Source organism: Chelonia mydas, chromosome 10 (genome assembly GCF_015237465.2).
Source record: "Chelonia mydas isolate rCheMyd1 chromosome 10, rCheMyd1.pri.v2, whole genome shotgun sequence".
Classification (NCBI taxonomy): Eukaryota; Metazoa; Chordata; order Testudines; family Cheloniidae; genus Chelonia; species Chelonia mydas.
Window position 1 is genome coordinate 8,436,082 of NC_051250.2, and position 19,075 is coordinate 8,455,156.

The window sequence follows — 19,075 nt, forward strand, 5'->3', positions numbered from 1 at the left end:
CACTCTGCAGTCATCCAAATTGAACTGCCATAGCCCACGTCCAATCACCACTACCCAACAGCCACTCCCTAACTGCCCAGTTCAAACTGCCACTTCCTGACTCACTCCCCAGCTCCAGCTAACAGGGGACCTTCTGGAACCTTCCGAATCCCAAGTTCCCCCCATTTTCCTGTCAGAGGGACATCACCCAAAACACTCTGCCTGCTGTCTGACTAGAACTGCAGAGAGAAAGAACATCAGTCTAATCTGTGACCCCTGCTGCTCTAGCTGTATGAGGGTCTCTGTCCATCAGTAAGTAGAGTTCACTCTCCAATTCTTCTTCTGCTCCATTGTCTCTTTAGTTTCTTCAGTCTTCAAGAGGCCCGTCAGTTTGCTTCATACTGCTTACCCATCTACTTGTTCTCCTCTGTCTCCAAATCATATGACAACAATCACAGCAAAATCTAGCAAACAGACTCAGCATTTTTGGACTACACAGATTTTACTCAGTCATACATTACAAAGGTGAAAATCAGAGCATCCCCTGCGGTTCATAAATGGGTTCAGGACCAGCTAGCTTCTCACAATGAATTGCAGCGCCGTCAGCCTTCACTAACATCTCAATATTCATACGTACACAACATCTACCATCTGATAGCAATTGCCATTAGACCCCTGCAGAAAAACTGAAATTATAAGTGCAACTATGATGGAAATGTTGGGTTACATGGAGAATCCCTGGCTCCTGCACTAAATTAGGAAAACTTTAAAGGGACACTATCACCTTGTTTAACATCCAAGTGTGACTATTTAAAAAAGGCACGCCTCAAGAATCTATATCTCTACAGTATTTTTCTTTAGATATTCCACTCCCTTTAGATCCCACTGAGGTATGTGGAAAAAAAAAACCCCTCAGGTCCTGTTGTTATATGGTAAAACGGCATGACTTTGGAGTGGCAGCCGTGACAGAGGGAATACTGTTTCCAGAACTTCACACACTGATGAGGATATGATCAAGCATGCTGAAGCACAGAGGGAGAAGTAAACAAAAAGGAACCAACTTTGGCTTTCTGGTCCATTCGAAATCTCATGGTGGAGGGGAGGGAGGAATCAAAATGTATAAAATGAAGGACAATAACACAATAAAACTAATACTTATTATATCCATGTTTATGACTTTGCCTTCAAAGGATGGCAGAGACATAGTCTTACATTTCCTTTGGGAGGATGGCCAAATTTTATTCCAATTTTCAGAAAGCAAGCATGTCTTGTTCAAAGTCGCAGAGCAAGTCAGTGGCAGAACCAGGATTAGAATTCAGGAATTCTAACATCCTGGGCTAGATTTTCAAAAGTGGCAACTAATGTTGAGTGCTTGCATTTTAGAAACCTTCGGGCACATCTTCAGCTAGTGTAACCTGCCATAGCTCCATTGGGCTACAACAATTTATATCCCTAGGGCCTGATTTTCAGAGATGTTGAACCGCTACAGCTCTCATTTTTGAAAGGTAGGTGCTCAGCACCTCTGAGAATGAGTCCCTAGGTTTCTAAAGCTGACCACACAAAATTAGAGGCCACTTTTGAAAATGTAGCCCTTTAAGCTCAGTCCATTGGATCTTGCTATCTCCTGTGTTATACCAAGACATGTTGAACCATTTATTTCAGGGAAGTTACACCCGGGTGAATTTGACTGTATTTGTCCAAGAATCTGAGAAATCATTACAAACAATAGAGAGCTAATACACAATTGAAGTCATTAAAAAGTCAATTCCTATTTTGGAATGATGTCTAATGTAAATGAATCACTTATTAGACAATGCAACAATCAGCTATTCAGCTGCTATTCATTATCAAAAACAATACAAGAGGATCAGCAGAGCAGAGCCGTGTACCAGAGGAAGCCCTTTAGGAAAAGCCACAGAGCCAGGACTGGCTTCCCTGTCTGCTCTTCCATTGTAATCTGACAATGGTTTGCTAATGTCCAATGTCACTTACGTTAACCAATTTTATCTTTTTTCAAACTCAGAAAGAATCAGTAGTAATATTGGCCTTCAGAAATGAGCTGAGACTCTTGCTTGTGTTAGGAAGAACTATGTGCATTAAGGCTGAGATTTTCAAAGCCCTCAGGTGATCTGAAAGTCCAATTTCAATTAGGCAACTTGACAATCTCAGGCTAGATGACATAACCAAGACCCTGGGTACAGGTGGGCACTAAGTTCTGTGGCAAAGTCCTTGGAATCTGGTAGAAATCTATTAAATTCTATGCCAACATCAGATACATTAAAGTCTTGAAGCTTTTATTTAATTCAGTATTTAAATGAGTAATAGAATCAGTACAGCTGCCCCTGTGTTATTTAGTTTGATATTACATTGTATTTATTCTAGGCTGTCCCCACATTTTCAGTTTCCACAGCTTTTTGCACTGGCAATGCCTAATGGCATCTTAGGAGTTGTTGGGGCAGATGGATGTTTTGGGAGTTGGTTAGAGGACAGTCCAGGCTTTTGGCATCTGGAGAGGATTAGAGATCTGGGAGGCTGTTAGGAACCTGGGAATAAGCATGTTAGCTAGATTCCTCTGTTACAAGGCTTGGCAGTAAAAATTTTAATGTTAGCATTTTAACTGTCATCCTTAATTTTCAGAGTCAATGACCCATTGAAAGGAATGGGGCAGTTCATACCACTCAGAGATATTCACAGAACCATGGAAATGTAGGGTTGGCAGGTTCCTTGCGAGGTTATCAAGTCCAGGCCACTGAACTGAGGCAGGAGCAAGTAAACCTAGACCATCCCTGACCAGTGTTTATCCAACCTGTTCTTAAAAACCTCCAATGATGGGGATTCCACAACCTGCCTTTGAAGCCTATTTCAGAGTTTAACTACCCTTACTTAGGTTAGATGTTAAATTTAGGTGAGATGTTAGTTTTTTCTAACATCTCACCTAAATCTCCCTTGCTGCAGATTAAGCCAATTACTTCTTGTCCTATCTTCAGTGGACATGGAGAACAATTGACCACAGCCCTATTTACAACAGCCCTTAACATATTGTTGTCAGGTCTTCCCTCAGTCCTCCCTCCCTTTTCTCAATGTCAAGGTTTCTAAACTTTTTATCAGAAGAACATAATTATCATTTTTGTTGCTCTCCTCTGGGCTCTCTCCACATCTTTCCTAAAGCCTGGCACCCAGAATTGGACACAGTACCTCAGCTGAGGCCTCATCAGCGCCAGGGAGAGAGGGACAATTACCACCCATGTAGTACACCCCAGAATGATAGTAGCCATTTTCGCAACTACATCAGATTTTTGATTCATATTCAATTCGTGATCCACTATAACCCCAGATCTTTTTCAGCAGTACTAGCACCTAGCAAGTTATTCCCCATTTTGTAGTTGTGCATTTGAATTTTCCTTCCTAAGTGAAGTACTTTGCACTTACCTTTATCGAATTCCACCTTGTTAAATTCAGACCAATTCTCCAATTTTTCAAGGTCATTTTGAATTCTAATCCTGTCCCCCATTGTGCTCGCAAATCTCCTAGCTTGCTGTCATCCACAAATTTAATAAGAATACTCTCTGCTACATGATCCAAGTCATGAATGAAAATATTGAATAGTACCTGGCCAGATATTATTTCAGGCTGTCTGCAGAATCAGGCATGTGATACTGCACTGGTTCAAGTCCGTTCACATTTCAAGGTTGTCTTCCCAACCATGAGGGCTAGATTAAAAAAAAAAAAAAAGATTCTGGAGCAAAATTCTACAGTAAAGGATGAATTGCATGGCACAATCACTGGCTGTGAAACATGAGGAGCCGTGGTTATGATGCTGTATAGAATCTGAACTTTAATGTACGCTTTTAAAAAAACAACATCTTACTCACTCAACTATCTAGTACTAGCCTACTATTCCAGAGCAGATAGCTAGATACTGCACTAAATCCCACAGCCCTTATACATGCAAAACACCCCTGGAAGTAGCTGGGAGATTTGGCTTGCCATTGATTGTGACTGAAAGTGAGCACCACGTGACAACAGTTTGGTTGTTCTCACATGAGATGAGTTGCCAGGAGGGGATCCTGAGGGACAATTATTCACACCACAAAATCCATCGCTGCTATTGGTCCAAATTGGCATCCTGTGGTAGAAGATAAACATCTTAAGGATCCTTTTGAAAAGAGAACAACACCAAATTAGCACAAGAATAGTATTAATACACACTAATATATACCATTAATATATTACTATAACACTAACAATTCAGTGCAACCCGTACAAGAGACCAATCTATTTGGCACCCCCTTTTTTACAAACTTGGCTTCAAGTATCTTGACATGAACTCAGTAAAAGGAAATGATTTTTGTTGGTCCCTTGACTGTCTTTTTAGGCAGGTTTCACTGTAATTACGAACCACACAGCAGTGCAGGGAGACTTAATTATGAGAGTTACTGTGGGTGCATTGTCAGACAGCTCCAATCCAGTCCTTTTGGCTAAGACACTTGGATCTGATTGAGACGAGCCTACTGACGAGATAATTAAAGTCTGTGAAGTGTTTTAAGATCCTCATGTAAACAGCAGCATGGACACACACATCAAGCCAGGTTTATTAAAAGCCCCTTGACTCCACCAGGGAGCTTGTTTCTTTAAGTCTTGCTGTACCCCTCAGGATACACACTACAAGATGTTTTTTATTTATTAATTTTTTTAGAAAAAAGTAAGTGACTCACCAGTTTCAAACTGTGACATTTCAGTCCTGAACTATTCTCGGAGCAGCTGGCTCCATGACACAGAGACGTGGGGAAGGGGTGGCGGAGAGAGTCAGATTGAAATGTGAAAGCTACTCAATCTCTTCCCCCACACAGGTATGTTGCTTTGAGCCATGGGATTGCGGACAATCTGGTAAGTTCTACAGAGGACAAAAATTAAAATCATACTTTGAAAAAATCTTTCTGAGCCAGAGATAAAAGTCAACTTTTGCTAGGCTGGTTTAGCAGCATGGTTTGATCTCTGAACCCCAACCAAGACAGGGAAATTCACTGTCCCCAAAAATCTACCCCTTGAATTTGGGCATTGTAGTTCTGGGCTGCTCTTTCAAAGAGCCATCACATGATGCAGACGCAAGGCTTAGTCCTCAGCAGCACTCAATTAATGTTGGGGGTGAAGCTTGGGTGGGGAGGCGGGGGAGTCAGAAGAAACCCATTTGCAGCTCCCCAGTCCCCTGGGTCGTTCTACAACATCCCCGGTGTAGTCTGGAGCAGCCTCAGTGAAAGTGCAATATCATCATCCTAAGCATAACACCCCGCATGTGCGCCTGGTGTCTCTCAAAGCCCATCAGGGGTGTGGGTACATCACTATGGACGTGACATGGCAGTCCTAGCGGCATGTTGCAGACACGGGCATCAGCATGGCTGATCATTGTGTCACAGGAGCTACGCGGATAAATTCAACACCCGGCTACCAAGGTGATGGATGCAGAAGCAGATGCCACCTTGCTGCCACACGCGCCTCAGGGGCAGGTTTGCAAAGTGGACGCATCAGCAAGGCATGAGATCACAGACTGCAGACACAAGGTAGGTGGCGTGAGCATGTCAGCATGCACGCAGCGTCACAGCTGTACGTGGCAGAGAGGGAAAACCTCCCGGCCGCTTCACATGGGCGGCTGCAGGATGCTTTTCTACGGGGAACATTGCACCTGTCCGGATGTAGAGGGCAGGGGATGTATTTACCCTGTAAAGTGCTGTCTAGATTTACAGCCCTAGACAAATCATTGCTCGCAGTGAGGCTATAAAAGCACACGCCTTGCTGTGCCTTGGACAGTACAATCTAGTGACAGATTCTGGTGCGGGAAATGGCCATCCAGAATTGCATTCAGTCCCAGTTGCTGGTATAAACGGGAAGGCTTCTTTTGTGGCGTTCTTTACACAACAGTGCCCCTGGTGCTGAGTGGCAAACTCAAGCCCGTTCCAAACCCGCACCTGGAGGAAGCCTTATTAAAATCAATGCTCATTCAGGGAAGACGAGCGTGCCTGGCTGCTCTGAACAGTGAGGCATGCAGCACCAGTGACCTTGAGTAGGTAATTCGCCTCATGAATACAAAGATGGATATAAAAGCCCTGGGCTCCCCCCCCCCCACCCCACCCCTTTTTAAAAACAATTTCCTGCTCAAGGGAGGGAAGTGCAATGGGTTATTAAATGAGTGGCTCCATCAGAGCTGGATTTTTTTCTAACTTCCCTAAATGCCCTTCACCAGCAGGGAAGGGGGAGGGGATTTGCTCTTTGAAGCCATTTCCTTGTGGGAATAGAAAACATGGAAAGAATTCAATTCTCCACCACCGCCAAGCACCATTGATACATGATTCAAAAACCAGAGCCCACAAGGCAGGCAGGCTGGCTGGTGGATGGCTGCTAGATTACTGTAGCAGCAGATTGTGACGGTCCGCCATCCAGCATCATTAAGCGTCCCCCCATAGTGTTAGAGCAGAGAAGGGAGAGGAGGAAGAATGGAGAAAGGAAAATTAGGAAATTCAGTGCAGAAAAAGAGTTGGAGCTAGTCAAATCTTTGATCAAAAGCACCATCTAGTGGAAAAGAAGAATGCTGCAGTTTAAACCTGTCCTTGGTGAGGCTGCTTACACACATAATGAATGGAATTTGGCTTTCTACAATGCCTCTCAGCTGACTTACACTATAGGTTGGCCAATAAAAATGCACCACAGCGATGGACAAGAACATGGGCAATAATACAAACAATAAAAAGCAGTCATAAAAGAACTCTTAATACAGTCACAAAGCTGTGCCTGTCGCTAGCACCTTCCATCAGAGGATCTCAAAGCACCTTAAAAACAATAATGAATTAAATACCCCAGGAAGGCTGATAGACTTTAAGGCCAGAAGGGACCATTGTGATCATCTAATCTGACTTCCTGCACATCGCAGGACACAGAAACTCACTCCTGTAATAGACCCATAGCCTCAGGAAGAAAAGCATCGCCATTTTATTTCATGAAACTAAGGAAGAGAAAGGTTAAACGACTTGCCCAGGATCACACAGGAAATATGAGGCATATTTGAGAACAGAACCCAGGGACTCTGACTGCTATATCTGAATCACAGATCATTCTTCCTCCGTTTTGTCAATTGTGAATGAATCTTAACCCCTTAATAGCCTGGGGGTGGGGGGGAGAGGGAGGGTATTAGTATTTATACAGTTCCATAGGTATGCTTGATGCTTTTCCAGCATGCTCCTTCCTCCAAGAAGTTTTCACAATCTAATGTCTTGTCTACATGGGAAAGTTAGTTTACTGTGCACTAAGGTGTGAATTTAAAGTGAGCTAGCTATTCCGCACTAACTCCCCATCTGGACACTCTTATGGTGCACTAAGGGCTTGGTGAGCCCTTGTGAGTTACCGTGCAATAAAGGAGCCCCGGGCGCACTAGCTCACTACCCATCCACACTGGCAAGGCACGTAGAATGCTCTGACTCCCGGCTCGGCGAGTGGAATAACGTTTGCTGTGCCCCCGCTGGAGCGCCGCAGCGCCAGTGTGGACAAGGTGTTGCATTACTGCACTCTGATCAGCCTCTGGAAACGTCCCATAATCCCCTTAAAGTCCAGTGGCCACTCTGGTCATTGTTTTTGAATCACTGTAGGAATGGGGATATGCCCTTTGAAAGCTCCATTTCTAACAGCCGGCTGCTTATCTGCTCCGAGACAAAGCAACCATTAGTGTGGAATGCTGTGGGGGGGGGGGCGGGGGGGATGAAGGGGGGTCTGCTGCTGTCTGAACTTACAAGATAGCATGCTGACATGCTCTCAGACCCCCAAAAACCCACTCTCTCTCCCCCCACATACACACAACACACTCCCTGTCACACTCCACCCCACCCCACCCCCATTTGAAAAGCCCGTTGAAGTCACTTGCATGCTGGGATAGCTGCCCATAATGCACCGCACCCAATGCCGCTGCAAGTGCCACAAATGTGGCCATGCCAGTGTGCTTGAAGCTGTCAGTGTGGACACGTTACAGCGCTTTCCCTACTGCGCTCTATGAAGGCTGGTTTAACTCAAAGCGCTCTACATCTGCAAGTGTAGCCATGCCCTAAGAGTGCCTTCAGGAGGTTTAGCTTAGCACACTTTTGAAGTGTATTAAGCTAATGCGCACAAAAGGCACTCTTAGTGCGCAGTATGAGTGTCCACACAGGGAGTTAGTGCAGAATAGTTAGTTTGCACTGGCTAGTGTGCACCAGTTACTGCTGGCTTTTTTCCTTTTGTAGATAAGCCCTAAATTAGACATAACACAAAGAGAAAGGGGGGATGCAACAAAAAGTTATGTGATGTGTTTTGTGTATGTATGGCACACTGAAGTCAATGGGAGCAGTATGTGCTCAGCACCTCTACAAATCTGCCTCAAGCTGGCATTCAAACATTAAAATACCCAGAATGAGTGGGCACCTCTGAAAACATGGGCCTCAACTTTTCCATGTCTTCATTTTTTGATCTGTGCAATGGGGAAAATAATACTTCACTGGGCTATTGTGGGACTGTGAGTCTAGGAGCACACAGTTCTGCAGTATCCATGATCAGAATTCTTTTCATTCCATTCGCCAGCCCTTGGTCTCTCTCTCAGTTCTGTTTTCATTCATTCATTCATTCATTCATTCATTCTCATGAGCCCAGAGTCTATGCAGGTGGAGGGGAGGAGAGATCTCAGTTTTACAGCAGAAGCTGTGATAAGAAAAGCTCTGATCAAGCTCCAGCCCTTTGAACATTTACATTTTCTAGCCTAAGACACTGTGAAAACTGGAACTTTCAGTCCACGCTTATTCAAGGACCCTTACCCTGAGAAAGACTTTGCTAACCTGTGAGGGATCTCTGCAAAGACTTTATCGCTTAGCAGGGTGTCATAAATATAGAGGGAAGGGTAAACACCTTTAAATCCCTCCTGGCCAGAGGAAAAACCCTTTAACCTGTAAAGGGTTAAGAAGCTAGGATAACCTCGCTGGCACCTGACCAAAATGACCAATGAGGAGACAAGATACTTTCAAAGCTGGAGTGGGGGGGAGAGACAAAGGTTCTCTCTGTCTGTGGGATGCTTTTGCCAGGAACAGAAAAGGAATGGAGTCTTAGAACTTAGTTCTAGTTATCTAGCTAGATATGCATTAGATTCTGTTTTGTTTAAATGGCTGATAAAATAAGCTGTGCTGAATGGAATGTATATTCCTGTTTTCATGTCTTTTTGTAACTTAAGGTTTTGCCTAGAGGGATTCTCTATGTTTTGAATCTGATTACCCTGTAAGGTATTTACTATCCTGATTTTACAGAGGTGATTCTTTTACTTTTTCTTCAATTAAAATTCTTTTTTTAAGAACCTGATTGCTTTTTCATTGTTCTTAATATCCAAGGGTTTGGGTCTGTGTTCACCTATGCAAATTGGTGAGGATTTTTATCAAGCCTTCCCCAGGAAAGGGGGTGTAGGGTTTGGGAGGATTTTGGGGGGAAAGACGTTTCCAAGCGGGCTCTTTCCCTGTTATATATTTGTTAGACACTTGGTGGTGGCAGTAATAAAGTCCAAGGGCAAAAGGTAAAATAGTTTGTACTTTGGGGAAGTTTTAACCTAAGCTGGTAAAAATAAGCTTAGGGGGTTTTCATGCAGGTCCCCACATCTGTATCCTAGAGTTCAGAGTGGGGAAGGAACCTTGACAGAGGGGTTCTCAAACTTAACTGCACCCAACCCCCTTCTTGTATAAAAAAAATTACTAAGTCCCCAGGAGGGGGAATTGAAGCCTGAGCCTGCCCGAGCCTCACCCCCGGGGTGGGGGGGCCAAAGTCAAAGGGCTTCAGTCCCAGGCAGAGGGCCTGTAATCTGAACCCCACTGCCCAGGGCTGAAGCCCTTGGGTTTCAGTTTCGTCCCCAGGTGCTGGGGCTTGGGCTTCGGCCCCAGGCCCCAGCAAGTCTAAGCCAGCTCTGGCAACCCCATTAAAACGGGGTTTCGATCCACAGTTTGAGAACAGCTGTCTTATAGGGACAATCTCATGGTCTTAAAGGAGGCTGCCAAAACATTTCTTAAGGGAGCAGCCACATTTTAGGCTCCTGCTAAGAAAAAGATGACGAACAAGAGACTGGAAGAACTAGAGCACAAAACTGTGGCCTTAGAGAATCAGATTAAAAGACTGTGTATCCAGCTCAACGATGCTTGCAAAATGAATTAGACATCACTAGAACCACTTATAACTAGCTCCTTACTAAAAAAGAGACGAGGTTGCTCTTTTGGTTTTCATAAACACCTTCTGTAAGGGGAGGAATAGAACTGGCAGAATGCTTGTCAGAGAGGCACTGAAATATTAGAAGACTTCCAGCTCTTCACAGTTCTGGAACAAAAAGGTTTGAAAGAGAGGCTCAGAAGACAGAATAGACGGTAATAAACGTTCTTGCAGAAATTTTTAAAGAGTATACTAATTCTTGCCAAATTGCCATGTGTGTTCTCCAAAAGAGAAGCCTCGGTTACAAGAGATTGCAAGCACCAGAGATTAATTTGATGCTATCAGTGGTATTACTCCAGGGATTAATTTAACCCAATGGGTTTAATGTTTAACACTCTAGGGAATCCTGAGGCTGCTGATATCCAGAGCCTTCTGTTTCATTTTGCTGAGTTTCCATCTCTAACTGCAAACACAATCTAAAATGTAGCCTTTATGCCCTGGATTGCTACTGGCAAAGCCCCGATCAGGGCTATCCATTTTGGAAAGGTGCCCCTGGGGCGTTGTTGAGTTTCAATCCGACTTTGCCAAGCATCTGAAAGGCAGACAGGTGGTGATGCAGTGGTGACCTTGGCTTTTTCCAGTTAAATGAAATAGGGTGGCAGATGTTACGCAGGTTACCATGGAGGTTAGATGTAATCAGCTGCTCAGTGGCCTGTGAGAATGGAACTGGGTTATGGGTGGAAAAGATGGATCAAACGTGACCTTTGCCATCTCTGAGATCTAGGAGTCTGTAATGACCATTGCTTCCAATGGCGTTAACATGAAATAACTTGAGTTGTTTTGACTTAAGAAGTTGTCATTTGGGGGATTACATATAGAATAGTATGCTATTCTTTCCTGTCCTCCCCCCAAAGAAGGACATCCGTCACAAAAGTTTTTATAGTGAAATGGATCAACCTCAGTCCCATTCCCTTTCTCTCCAGAATTTTGTTCTTTTAATTATGGACAATCCCTAATTGAAATTAATCCATGTTACCAGTGTATCTCCCATATCTGAAGAGATATACAATACAAAATAATCAGAACATAAACTGTCCTTCAAAGAGCACTGGTGGAGAGCTAGTCTACCACTTGCTGTTATCTATGGGAATACACACTTGGGATTAACTGGCTTGGCATATGGATGGTGCTGCTATGCCTCTGGAAACCGTCTGCAAACACACTTTCCTGGCTTTAACTAGGAGAGACCAGAAATTCATGGGGTTGTTTAATCTCTGAGGACCAGAAATAGGAAATGGCTGTTTGAGAGGAAAATGCTCTGAAGTATTTAGTAATTAAAAGTTAATTTTAAAATTGGAGCCACATTTGATGCTGTTGAAAGAGAAGGACTAATGATATGGCTGGGTAAATGAAGAGAGGCAGGCCCAGCCCAGCAAAGTGCTGTGAAAGAGTTCCCCTCCCTCCATCTCTACCAGTGCATCTCAATCCTATTGCAAACCTGTCGTTATTCCAGTCTCGGGCTTCCTCACACAGCTCTGTCAAAATGTCTCAATCCTGACTCGCAACCACCCCTCCTTGCTGTTCCAGCTCTGAGGCAATGCACAGCAGCTCCAAAGCAGGTCTGTTCTCTGCAGCAGCACACCTTTATATGGATCCCGGTCTTCCTCAAACAGCTCTGCCTGTGCATCTCAGTCTACAAAACTGAAATGAATTTTTGAAGATAGCTCTAAATGTAGTGCTAGTGAAAAGTTATGACCTGGCAGTCTTGGAGACTGGAAGCTTCCGTTAATCCACAGAACATGTACATCATAGGCAGTAGCAGGGCAAGCTTTTCACATAATGACCAACCCATGGACCTTAACCCTGAGAGAGTCCACATTTCTGTGGTGCAAGGGCTATTCACAATACTCAGCCCATTCAGTCTGAGGGGCTGCAAGGAGTTCCAATAGTGATAGGGACATTGGTGTCCCTTCAGAGTCGTGCTGAGACCCTCAAATTCATTTCACATAGGACACTGGGCAACCACTAAAGACCTAGCCTGGAGACAAACTGCTGACCTAGTGTTGAAAGGCTCCACATCCCATTACCAATACCCTGAAGTTTATTGCTGAGCAGGGAGATTTAATTAATGGAGACAAAGCTGAAAACCCACCTTTGTGTTTGCAGGCCCCATCCCGTCAAGAACAGGTTGAAATGCTAGTGCTCCAGAGTCTGGATTATGAGTTGATAAGACTCCTAAGTGAGTGTAGAAGACTCTCCAAGGTACAAACACCTAGTCCTGTAGTTTAGGTAAAAATTGTCTGTGGTAGAAAACAAAGTATGGTACCTCTTCTGAAACCCACAAACCTAGCAATCTTTGGGAGTTTCTTTTCTATGCAAAGATGAAGTATGGGGTTCAAACAAGATTCTTTAAATATCAACTGGGATCGAATCCATGCAAAAATCTCTTATTCAACCCAGCTGCCCTCCTTAAGTCAAGAGAGAAGGTGTTGAAAGCTGGTTAAAGATGCCTCAGCACCAGATAGTGCTCCTGAAGTTTGTCTCTGGGATGTAGTAGTCTGAGTGAAATCTGTCTATTAGGTGCCCTGTATTTAAAAATCATCTTTATATAATGCAGGACATGTGGGGCCATTTTTTAGGCCTATGTGTCATTTTGTCATTTCCAGTTCAGTTGTTTTTCAAAATTCTGCTCAGGGATCATTTTGTCACACCTTGGCGTTAGCCCAAGTCACATGAGCAGGAAAGTGGGAGTCAGTTTATGTAACAGTGTGTTAACTCCTGTTCAGTTCATCACATAAAAAAACCTCAGAAATTGCCTTACAGCTCTGAAAATATACCCCATGGCTTCAGATAAGCAGTAATGTTATTTGGCTGTTAAAACAAAATAAATGCAGTGGCACAAACATATGAAACCATGTATATTGCTTTTAACTTGTCTTTCCTTTACGTCCTCTTAACACTTGTCATTCTAGTTACTGGGGCCTCAGAACTGACATAGACTGCAGGCTGCTCTTAAAAGCTCATTTTACAGAGGGGTGCTGGAACTAGGGGTGCTGCCACACCCCCTGGCTTGAAGTGGTTTCCGCCATATACAGAGTTTACAGTTTAGTTCAGTGACTTTCAGTACCTCCCACTATAAAAACTGTTCCAACACCACTGGTTCGAACATCCACTGATATTCTCTACTCCATAGGTAGCACTGTGATACTATCTCCATTCAATATGAGATTCTGCTCCGTCTCCAATGGCGAATCCTCCATAACAACACATACCTAATAAGTGTCAGGAGCCCACAAAGGGGGATCCGTTTGGACGCTTATTTAAACCTACAGCAGGCCCCATCCCAATGCCCCCATTACCACACCTCTCCTTCAATAGCTACTGACTTCCCCTACCTGGGCTAGCCTTTTGGGGCTGGGCGAGCCAGGCTGGTGCCCTGCTACCCTTTCGTCTTGGTGTGATTTAGGGTGACAGGGGCAGACCCAAGGCCTACTCCTCCTCTGAAGCCACTGCTGTCTTTCTCCCCCTTCTCTCTCCTCTCTCCCCACGTGCCCCATTATTTCCCTCCCTCCATTAGGGGAGGCGCCACTACTCTTTCTGGAGCCTTGGCTCCATTGCTGGCTCGGTCGCTTTTCGCGCCGGGAGGGCCCCAGGGGCCCCTAGCTGCCCGCTCCGCCCTGCCGCAGAGGGGCAGCAGCAGGAGGAGAAGGAACCGCAGGCCGGGCGGAGGCTGCAGCTCGCAGCGCTGGGAGGGAACCCCCGGAGCTACCAGGGGCTGCCCTGGAAATCCCAGAACACGTTTCCCGGAGATTTTCAAGCCTCCCGCCTTGTAGCACTGACACAGGCCCCGCCCTGGGCCTAGGTCATGTACGGGCAGCCGCCGAGCTTTGGGACCCCAGCGAGGCAAGGGGCCCGGCTTTTCCCGCATGCGGGCGGGGGTGTGTCTTTCTCTGCCTAGCGGAACCCCATGAAAGAGCCTATGTTTCCCGGCCGGACAGTAAGTGCGGTGGGACCTGCTGGTCCGTTCCTTCAATCATCCGCTCCGGGCCGAAGCAGGCAACATCCGCCTCACCCCCAGCGAAGGAACCGCCTCGCTCCTGGTGACGCGAGGGGGTGGGGAGCGCGTTCATTGGTCGGCCGGCGAATGCCGGCCACTTCCTGGTGTGGCCATGGTGACCGGGATCGCCAGGTAGGGTAGGAAGTGGCGGGCGAGGGGTCCCGCCCCCGCAGGGCAAGGTGGGGGCCGCGGGGCTGGCCCCGGTCTCGCGGCCAGGTAGGGCTCCGTGTGGGGACCCGCCTGCGCCAAGGCTACGGAGCGAAGCGGCGCAGCCTGGGGCGAGGCGGCCCGGACCGGCGTGGGGGCCTGGCTCTGGAGAGCGGCTGGTCCGGCGGGGCGCCCAGCCCCGCGGCCTCTGGGGCGGAGCGAGCCCTGCTGAGACTCCTCGTGCAAGGCGGGGAGTTGGGGACGAGCAGCGGGGCGGGGTCCTTGCTGATGTGCTGGTTCCCGTTACCTGTAGGCGCCTGTCTCCCTCCAACAGCCCCATCTCGGGGGGGCTCGTAAAAGGTCCCTGCCGAGGTTCACGACGCTGCAGCTGCAGCCTGGCCACCCCTAGGGCGTTGGGCAGAGGGAGACGCGATCTTCTCCAGGGAGCTACCAGCTGTGGTCCTCCTTGCAACTTGGGGCTTGTCCGCCCTGGGGAACAGCCTGGAGTCGCTACTGTGGAGTAGATGGTTCTTTACAGTCAAACCCGAGTTTCTGTGTATTTGTTTGCTTGGTTTTTTTTTTTTTTTTTTTTTGCAGTAGCTTCTCTCTGCAGCCAAGCCCTTCAGGTGTAACGCCTAGGTGTTACTTCTCTTCCCTGCACACTTGTTGGTCATAGGAACTGAGAGGTCGCCAGAAGGGGCAGGGAACGGAGACATTCCAGGGAAAGTAGCCCCAGAAATGAGAGGGGCCTGCAGCTGTGCTGCAAAAGCAGCTTCTTGGTCTGGCAAACATCATGTGTCTCTCCCGCGAGGAACCCTGGTCTGCTTGACATTAGCAGAGCTGATGTAGAACAACTTCTGCTGTCAGATTATCATGGTAGAGAGAGATGAGAGAAAAGGGGCATAAAGAAAAGTAGGCTAAGGGACTGGTAAAGTCTGTTGTCTGGAACCTGAAAGGGAGACTGGGTGTGAAGACTAGTGAGTTGCAGAGGCACCACTGGAGAATGGAGGCGGATCTCTCCAGTTTTGTTGGCTTTTCTTTGCCGAGTTAAATTTAGTTATGTCAATTAAGGGGGCTAGTTCTGTAACTAAGTGTAAAATTTGAAAAACTTAATTCTGAGATAAACAAATTTATTAGAGCATAAGCTTTCGTGGGCTACAGCCCACTTCATCGGATGCATAGAATGGAACATATAGTAAGGTATTGAAAGCTTATGCTCTAATAAATTTGTTAGTCTCTAAGGTGCCACAAGTACTCCTGTTCTTTTTGTGGATACAGACTAACACGGCTGCTACTCTGAAACCTGTAATTCTGAGATGTAACTGCAATCTATGATATGAAGAATTTGTGTGTGGTAACCAGTTCTTTAGCTACAGGAGGGTACAAAGTCAAATTACTATGAACAGACAGCTGTTAATAATTTATAGTCTTGGGTAATGGGATAAGGAACATTTTGACCTCTAGGTTACACATTCAAATCCATCCCAAGACAGTAGTAGTGACCAAAAGTCATTGCTGTCTGATGGCTGTTCAATGGCCTATATGAAATAGAGCTGCATCTCAATCAGGTCTACATGAGAAACTTTTGCCAGTATAGAAATATTAGTTTGAGGGGGTGGCTATTTGCATTTGGGGTTTTTTGACATTGTATGCTGGCAAAATTCTTAGTGTAAAAGCAGTTATGTCAACACAAAAATGCTTTTGCTGATATAGTTTATTTAATTTGGGGAATAAACTAAGCTTTGCAGTAAAAGCACTCTTTTGACAGTGAAAGCTGTGTCTACAGTAGTATGGTTTACCAGTAAAGCTATACTGGAAAACCTTTTCTAGTGTAGGCCTGGTCTTTGTGTAGGTCCTAGTGGATACCTGTCAACATTAGAAAAATCACAGTTGGCACCTTTGTTGGTAGTGTCAGCAAAGAGGCTATGAACAGAATAAGTTGTACAAACTTGAACTACCCATAGATGTAGTCCGTAGAAGTCAGGAAGACTGGTAAGACAGTGTGTGAGGAGGGAAGGAAATTGCCTCACTGCTGTGCATACTGTATCTTAGGGCTTGTCTACATTGGCACTTTACAGCACTGAAACTTTCTCGCTCAGGGGTGTGAAAAAACACTCCCCTGAGCACAGAAAGTTTCAGCACTGTAAAGTGCCAGTGTACACAGTGCACCAGCGCTGGGAGCGACGCCCCTCGGGGAGGTGGTCTTTTTAGAGTGCTGGAAGCCTCTCTCCCAGCACTGTGTTGCAACTACACAAGTCACGTTAAAGCGCTGCCAACGTAGACTAGCCCTGAGTCTGTGAATAAAGATAAGTGCAGGGCTCTCAAGCTAGTACCTTTCACTGCTGTTATACTCACAAATTATAACTTAAAGAAAACAGGGGAGGAGGGTGAAATTGGAGATAGGTTAATTTCCCCAAAATGTTTCAGATGGTGTTTGGTCTGACAGAATAATTTTTAGCAAGATATTCTTCTTGGCTTTTGAATCTTTTTTTTCTGTATTTCTCAGTGTTTTAGCTCGTGCAGTACCCCAAGCACCTCAGCAGAGGGCTTAGAAAGGGGGATTTAGAAATAAAGTTGAATGATCAAGTGAAGGGGGCTTAAAAAAAATTGCTGAGATTGAGAATGATGTGTCCTAAACTCCCAATCTGGCAGTCATGTCAAGTGCTGAAAACATTCATTTTTTTTCCTGTCTCACAAGGAGATCACTGTATTGTATAATGACCACATGTCAAATCATACACAACACCGTGAAATTTCCTATTGAAATACAGGTGTTTGTTTGACTTAAGATATGGTTTGTAGTAATGTCTACAAGATGAGCAGCTTGTAGAAATAAAGGTGCAAAAACTCAGCTACAGCTCACTTCATCGGATGCATTCAGTGGAAAATACAGCGAGGAGATTTATATACACACAGAACATGAAAAAATGGGTGTTATCATACACACTGTAAGGAGAGTGATCACTTAAGATGAGAGTTAACCATGACATCCTGACCAAATTCCAACTTGGGTTATTGCATTCTTTCTCCCTAAATTCCCTCTGCCTTTTCAGTTGGATACAGAAGTTTTCAATTTCTGTGTCATATTGGTGAATTCTGTGGAATGGCCACTGAGTGCCATCTTTGAAGTTTTAGTGATGGCTGATTGTCTCTGACAAATGTTCACATTATTTTCAGTTCGTAGAGTCCTTTGGAACAAGTGGTGTTATGTAAGTGTAAACTGCTGTTTTTAGGTAACTTAATTGTTTACATGTGTAGGAGTGCATGGCCATCCCTCCCTGTCAGTCTCAGAGGGAGCCCACCCCCCCTCACTCTCGGGTCCCTAGCAAGGCAAGGGTTACTGGGGAAATAGCAGTTTCTAAGGGCTTGTCTATACTACCGGCCGGATTGACCGGCAGCGATCAATCCAGTGGTGGGGGGTATCAATTTATCATGTCTAGTATAGACGCGATAAATCGACTGCTGATTGCTCTAGCATTGACTCCGGTACTCTACCCCAACGAGAAGTGCAAGGGGAATCGACGGGAGAGCGTCTCCTGTCGACACACCGCGGTAAGTAGATCTAAGTATGTCGACTTCAGCTACATTATTCACGTAGCTGAAGTTGCGTAACTTAGATTGATTCCCCCCCCGGCCCCCGTAATGTAGATCAGCCCTAAGGCCCTTGCCCCTTAGGCAGGGCCAAGCTCCAGAGAGTCCAGGGGCTCAGGCCCTCAGCACCAAACAGTCTGACATCCTGGCTCTGCCAGACAGCAGACAAACACTAGTCTGTTGGCCTAAGGTGGGGAGGGTGCCACCCCAGGGGTGGGGTTGGCAGCAGGGCGTTGGGGGACCCAGGCCCACCCTGCTGCACCAGGTCCCAGGCCAGGGTCCTAACAGTGGTAGAGGTTTCCACCACATGGTCAGTGGGGATCCAACCCAAACACTGACCTGGATTCAGGCAACAACACAACCGGACTATCATCTGGTGTCCCTGGGCTACTTCCTATGCTCCCCTCATGGTATACCTGTTGTTTGGGGTTCTCCTCCAATCCCCGAGGTACACTGCTAATTGCAGCTCTGGCAGCTCTTCTGGGTCCTCGTTGCTGTAGAGGTCTCCATTGGGTTCAGTCTTCAGCAGGAGTCATCTGTCTCCTCCAGCAACTCCAGCCCAACTGAGCTGCAGGGCCTGCCTTTTATTCTTCCTGTCCTGCCCCTCTGCTTCCGGCAGGGTGGGCGTGAATGTCCTGGCTTCGCCCACCAAGGGGCAGGCTGGGGAGGCCAAGCCCCGTTGCTACAACATAGATTTAATCACTTCACGTTACACCTATATGTTTTTCTTATCAAATTCTGAATTAGTCTTTGAGCCTCAGTCTGTCATTTGCAGAGAACTCTCATGTGGTCACATGGAAATTCTGAGTTTGTTACCAACTAAAAATTGCTGTTCACTTTTCATGAGATCATTATAACAGTTTAATAGGTGATGTTTCTATAGCAGTTTTTTAAAGTCTTAGGTGTGATTTAAATTCCTCTCCAAAGTGGTTGGCTCAATAAAGAGATTAACTGATATGAAACATAAACAGCCCTAGGCCAAGCACTTAAGATACTGGGACATCTCGAGGATGGAGAGAAAGGAGGGGTTTGTTTTCGTTTTTCAAATGTAGTGTGATCCAGTTTCAGGGTCTCTACTCCACTGGAGAGTTGAACTATATTTGGAACATGCTCCCA

General features: G+C 45.8%; 1 protein-coding gene and 1 long non-coding RNA gene across 9 annotated transcripts in view; one reads left to right on the forward strand and one right to left on the reverse strand.

The window, feature by feature from the left end:
- Window positions 1–2,949: 2,949 nt before the first annotated feature.
- On the reverse strand, window positions 2,950–18,973 carry LOC122461953. 2 transcript variants are annotated; one of them, XR_006284234.1, is made up of 3 exons: window positions 18,376–18,973; window positions 4,695–4,873; window positions 2,950–4,135 (listed from the first exon to the last, which is right to left on the reverse strand). It is a non-coding gene; the product is annotated as an uncharacterized LOC122461953 (long non-coding RNA). The 2 variants fall into 2 exon arrangements; XR_006284235.1 differs by lacking the exon at window positions 18,376–18,973 and adding an exon at window positions 12,317–12,604.
- DHRS7B (dehydrogenase/reductase 7B) overlaps window positions 5,094–19,075 on the forward strand; it is a 43,522-nt gene continuing 29,540 nt past the window's right edge. The window contains exon 1 of one of the 7 annotated variants that reach the window (XM_043523782.1): window positions 5,094–5,537. In XM_043523782.1, the coding sequence (XP_043379717.1) occupies window positions 5,437–5,537 (101 nt within the window). In that variant the 5' untranslated portion in view covers window positions 5,094–5,436. The other 6 variants (XM_043523784.1, XM_037911380.2, XM_043523785.1 and 3 more) reach the window with 6 other exon arrangements.